This window comes from Mandrillus leucophaeus, unplaced genomic scaffold (assembly GCF_000951045.1).
Source record: "Mandrillus leucophaeus isolate KB7577 unplaced genomic scaffold, Mleu.le_1.0 Scaffold901, whole genome shotgun sequence".
In the NCBI taxonomy this organism is placed as follows: domain Eukaryota; kingdom Metazoa; phylum Chordata; class Mammalia; order Primates; family Cercopithecidae; genus Mandrillus; species Mandrillus leucophaeus.
In genome coordinates, this window is record NW_012109820.1 from 402541 (window position 1) to 408141 (window position 5601).

The 5601-nt window shown below is 36.2% G+C and overlaps 1 protein-coding gene across 1 annotated transcript in view; it reads left to right on the forward strand.

Moving 5' to 3' along the window:
- EPRS (glutamyl-prolyl-tRNA synthetase) overlaps positions 1-5601 on the forward strand; it is an 85074-nt gene that overhangs the window by 17344 nt on the left and 62129 nt on the right. The window contains exons 4-5 of the mRNA XM_011969748.1: positions 740-902; positions 2549-2643. Coding sequence (XP_011825138.1) covers positions 740-902; positions 2549-2643 — 258 coding nt within the window. The remainder of the gene's footprint in view (positions 1-739; positions 903-2548; positions 2644-5601) is intronic.

Consider the following 5601-nt stretch of genomic DNA (forward strand, 5'->3'; position numbering starts at 1 on the left):
TCTGTCTCACAACCCCAACTTCCTTCTTGCCTTTGGAGCTGATCTTGTTCCTGATAAAGAAGTCTCTATCCCATTTATGTTAGCACCTCTCCTACTTCAGCTATTATTTTACTCCAGACACTTGTCTCTGACTTGTAAAAAAGCCATTATTGCTCAGCGAGTGTGTGATTGGGAGGTTAGGGAGTAGTGGGATGATGTGGAGTTGTGGTTTTTCTTAGAGGTCACTTCCTTCTTCTACAACTAGTTTGCAACAGGTAAGAATATGCTTTTTCCAACTTGGAAAGCCAATTTTTTCAAAAACAACTTTCTTGAGGTATAATTGATATACAGGAAACCACACTTATTTAAAAATGTATAATTTGATAAATTTTGACTTTTATATATACACACACACACAGACACACACACACACCCCTGTGGAACTATGGTTACAATCAAGATAATAAATATATCCACCATCCCCAAAAGTTCCTCATGCCTCTTTGTAATCAGTCATCCACCCTCCCCTGGTTCCAGGCAACCAGCACGCCCAGCTTTGAATATTTTTCATCTTCAGTTGGTTGAACCTACGGTTATGGAACTCATGGACACAGAGAGCTCACTGTTTTAGAAAACATTTCATTGTATACCCAGATACTTAAATTTCATATTCCTTAGAAGCACAACTTTAAGCCATCTCATTTACTTCAGTTAGTCACAACTGGAACTTTGCTTTTGAAGCTGCAGATTGATTGAATAGTTTAAAACTATCTTTGCTCATAGGAAATGCTGCATGGCAAGAACAGTTGAAACAGAACAAAGCTCCAGTTCATGTAAAACGTTGGTTTGGCTTTCTTGAAGCCCAGCAGGCCTTCCAGTCAGTAGGTACCAAGTGGGATGTTTCAACAACCAAAGCTCGAGTGGTAAGCCTTTTTTTCTTTCTTAAAAAAAAAAAAAAAAATGACATTTCAGTCTGTCTGAGGCCCTAGGTCTGAAAAGACAATTATTCCTACTCATAAAGTTTATTTTCTTTTAATAAATTTAAAAGGATCTTCTTGCAAGAATCTGACATTTTTATATCTTCGTTTCACTTTTAACTGTTCAGCTATATAAAGCCCTAATCTTTATATAACTAAAGATTTTGATCATCCAATATATGTCCCTTAGGCAGTTCAAACTCCATATAAATAAAACCTCATAATTTTACACCTTTGCAATTTTTTCTTTCTTCTGAGTCTCCTGGTTTTTGAACCATTGAGCATCAAGTCCTGGGATTCTGCAGCACTGTTTCATTGATTTTGTAGGAAAACGTGACATAGTGCACAGTACAAAAGGTTCTTTTCTCAACCAGACTTGCTCCACTTCGATCTGTTTTACATTTTAGGAATGTGTTGTAAAGTTTTGATTTAATTAAGGTTTTCTAATGTAAAATTTGAAAACTACTGTCTACTTGGATAAAGATAGCACAGTCCACAAAACAGCACAGGTTGTTTCGGCTGCAAATCTTTACTCATCCTTCACTGTATTTCACATTTACTCAACGAGCCCTGTTATGACTTCTCATGTGTGTAGATTTGTTTTCTGTCCTTCGGTGCTATCGTACTTTTTTGAGGCCTAATTGTTCCTTGCTTGGTTTAATACCATAATCTCATAACTAAACTTCCTTTTGTCTCATCTTTCTCTAGTTCAGGGTATCACTTTAGAAAACACAAATCCGTGGTCCTGTTATCCCTGAGGACTGACTCCCCATTGCCTAAAACTTAAAAGCCAAACTTAAAAGGTCCTCTGTGTTTTTGACTTAATCTATTTCAGCTTCCTTCCCTACCCACCCAATATGCATTCCTAACTTTTCATGGACATTGCACTACTTTTTCCTGCCTTCGTGCCTTACCTACTCTGTTATTTATTTACTTAGAATGAATACTCCATATACTCTTTTTTTTTTTTTTTTTTTTTTTGAGACAGAGTTCTGCTCATCACCCAGGCTGGAGTGCGGTGGCACGATCTCGGCTCACTGCAGCCTCCACCTCCTGGGTTCAAGCGATTCTCCTGCCTTACCCTCCTGAGTAGCTGGGACTACAGGTGTACGCTGCCACAGCTGGCTAATTTTTGTACTTTTAGTAGAGATGGGGTTTCATCATGTTAGCCAGTCTGGTCTCAAACTCCTGACCTCAGGTGATCTGCCCTCCTTGGCCTCCCAAAGTGCTGGGATTACAGGCATGAACCACTGTACCCAGCATCCCATATACTCTCCATCTGATACATTTCTACTTATCTTTGAGGTCCAGCTTGTTTCTTAACTCCTTTTAAGCTTTTCCTGATAAACCTAGATATTGCTGATTAATTTCAACTGAGTGATCTAACAGTACCCTGAACATATCTCTATTATTGGTATTTGGTTTTAGTTATATTCTTATCAGATTTTGCAACCTCAAGTACAGGGATGATGTTCTAGTCGTCATGTTTTTCATAACCAGTGTGTGTAGTGCCTGGCACATTTGTTGAATGAGTGTGTTCTTAGACATTTAACCGTAAGACTTTTTGTTGTGATGGTGGTTGTGTTTTTCAGGCACCTGAGAAAAAGCAAGATGTTGGGAAATTTGTTGAGCTTCCAGGTGCGGAGATGGGAAAGGTTACCGTCAGATTTCCTCCAGAGGCTAGTGGGTAAGAAAATGTAACTTACATTTATAATTGAATATATTTAGTGGGAAAGCTTTAAAACAGTGCTTAAATACTTAAAGTATTAGTAGGTTAATATTATAGAAGAACGTAAGATTTTAATTGTGATAGGTAAAATTCTAAACATCTTAACAGTTTTTACGTTATTGTTAATGTTGATTTAATTTGTAGTTTTAGTTTGTGAACTTAGTAAAAGAGACAGCATTTTAATTTTATCCTGACAGAACTGTAAATGTAATTAACAAAATATCCACAAATAAAAAACCTTAAATTTCATTTTTAGTTTTAGATTTTTGGGCTTTCATTTAATTGGATTTGTGTTTGTACCCTGAGCAGTCCTTTTAATTAGCAGTTCAAGTTATGATAGCGTTGTTTGTTTTTTTTTTTCTTGAGATGGAGTCTTACTCTGTCTCTCAGGCTGGAGTGCAGTGGCGCTATCTCAGCTCACTGCAAGCTCTGCCTCCTGGGTTCATGCCATTCTCCTGCCTCAGCCTCCCAAGTAGCTGGGACTACAGGCGCCTGCCACCATGCCTGGCTAATTTTTTTTTGGTATTTTTTTTGTAGAGATGGGATTTCACTGTGGTCTCGATCTCTTGACCTCGTGATCTGCCTGCCTCGGCCTTCCAAAGTGTTGGGATTACAGGCGTGAGCCACCGTGCCCAGCCAGCATTGTTTTTAAGTTATTTTTTCCCCCAAATAAAGGAAGGGGAGTCCTGAAAAGCCTGTTTCTATTCCTTTCTTTCCATTAGGTGTCCCAACCCCTTTATCTCTTGGCACCCATGGAAAGTAGTATTTGAATAGCTCATTAGGGAAAAAGACTGTTCTGTATGATGATCACCAGGCTGGGGCTGCTTCAGGCCTTACCCACCATTCCCCAGGGCTGAAAATGAAGTCTTTGTCTTTGCACACCTGTCATCCTATTTGAAGCATACTGGACAAGCTTTATAATAGCGTCCTTCCAATGATATTAATATAATAAAATACCTCTTATTAAAGCAGCCTCACTTAGAAAATTTACCATTAGGAAAATGTTCTGCCATGTTTTATAATTGAGGTGATTATTTTTTCCAAATTTAGGATTTCCAAATTTAATTTTTTTAGATTTTGTATTCTATCACCATAACGCAGTTCTCACCCTTATGTAGTACACAGTAGAAACTGGAAGATACAGAAACAATTTTCTTTTAACTATGTATTTAATACTTCTTCACAAACTATTTCATAAGCCTCATTAACAGTAAAATTACTTTCAGAATTTCACATTTTTGTCTCTGCTTTTCTATGTTTGTTGATTCAGGAGGTGAAATAAAGGGTAGATAGAAGGAGATGAAACAAAAGTGATGACTCTGGAAAATTCACAGACTTGATCATTAAATGGTTGATTGGTAATTGACTAAGTGGATTCAGTTATAAATAATATTTACCTTACATGGTTTAATACCTATAGACATCCTGCGTTCCTGCCGTCCAGTATTCTGCTACTGTGCACTTGGTATGAGAGGTCATGATTGTCCTGTTGACCTTAATTGCCTATAAAACCACCTTTTTTTTTTTTTTTTTTTTTTTTTTGGCAGTGGCCATTTGTAGCTGTACCACTTGAACATTTGTCTTTTTTGAATCTTTTCATATTTCGTGTCACTGTCATTTCTTGGAATAGTGAGTTCCCCATGTTTGTATATTTACAGTATAAAATATTTTTTGTTATAAATTATATCAGTTTCAGAGACTATGCTCATGAGACAGCTTTGGGATTTGGAATATAAATCAGTATTTAGTTTTTCTTACTATGCATAATTTTGATCATCTCTTCTTATACTGTTAAAGAGTTTTTCTTTAATTACTATTTTTTCTTTTTTTTCTTTTCTGTGTCTTAAAGGCCAGAAGGCTTGGCTTAGCCTTTTATTCTTATTCTTAGCTAACATATACATAGCACCTATTATGTACGGGTGCTACCACGTGCTTTACTTATAGTAACTTATTTAATCCCAACAGCCTTCTAAGGAAGTCACTATTGTTATCTCTGTTTTACAAATGGTTTCAGAAACAGATTCATACAACGTTTTAGTAACTTGCCAAGCTCAAACCTCTACCATCTGGCTCTAGAATCCATATAATTAAAAATTATACTACATGTATCTGTTACATGTGGCAGAAGCCCAATTCAGCATCACTGCTAACTCATGCAGCATGATTCTTGTGTGTGTGTGTGTGTGTGTGTGTGTGTGTGTGTATGTGTGTGTAGCTATTCTGATATAGATTGACTTTTTAACTGATGGTTTTAGTTGTTTTGTGACTTATAGTCCTCTTAGCTTTCTTGGGGTTTGAAATTGTTAGACCTGCAGACGTTATTTCAGATTTAGAAATAACATTTTTGAAATAATGTTTTGATCTCATCACCTTTCTTAATTTCTGTATTTTAAAGCTAAGCACATTAACTGTAAAATAATAGGTACTGATTGTTAGTCTCTTCTTGACAATGGTTATAACATGTTATTGGGCGCAACACCCTCAGTTAAAAGTACATCACAGTATTTTTCTTCCTGGGAATTTATGGCCCTTCATTTAGTTTTATTAATAAATTTTTAATTTTAGAATAGTTTTAGATTTACACAAAGTTGCAAAAATAGTACAGAAAGTTCCCATGTACCCTGCACCCAGTTTTTCCTAACGTTAACATTTTACATTATTATGGTACGTTTTTCACAACTAATGAACTAATGTTAATATATTATTAATTAAACTTCATCCTTTTTTGGGATTTTGTTAGTTTTTCCCTACTGTCTCTTTTCTGATCTAAGATTTCAACTGGGGATATCACAGCCCTTTATTTTTTTATTTTTATTTTATTTATTTATTTATTTATTGTATATTTAGTAGAGACAGGGTTTCACCATGTTGGTCAGGCTGGTCTTGAACCCCCGACCTCAGGTGATCCGCCTGCCT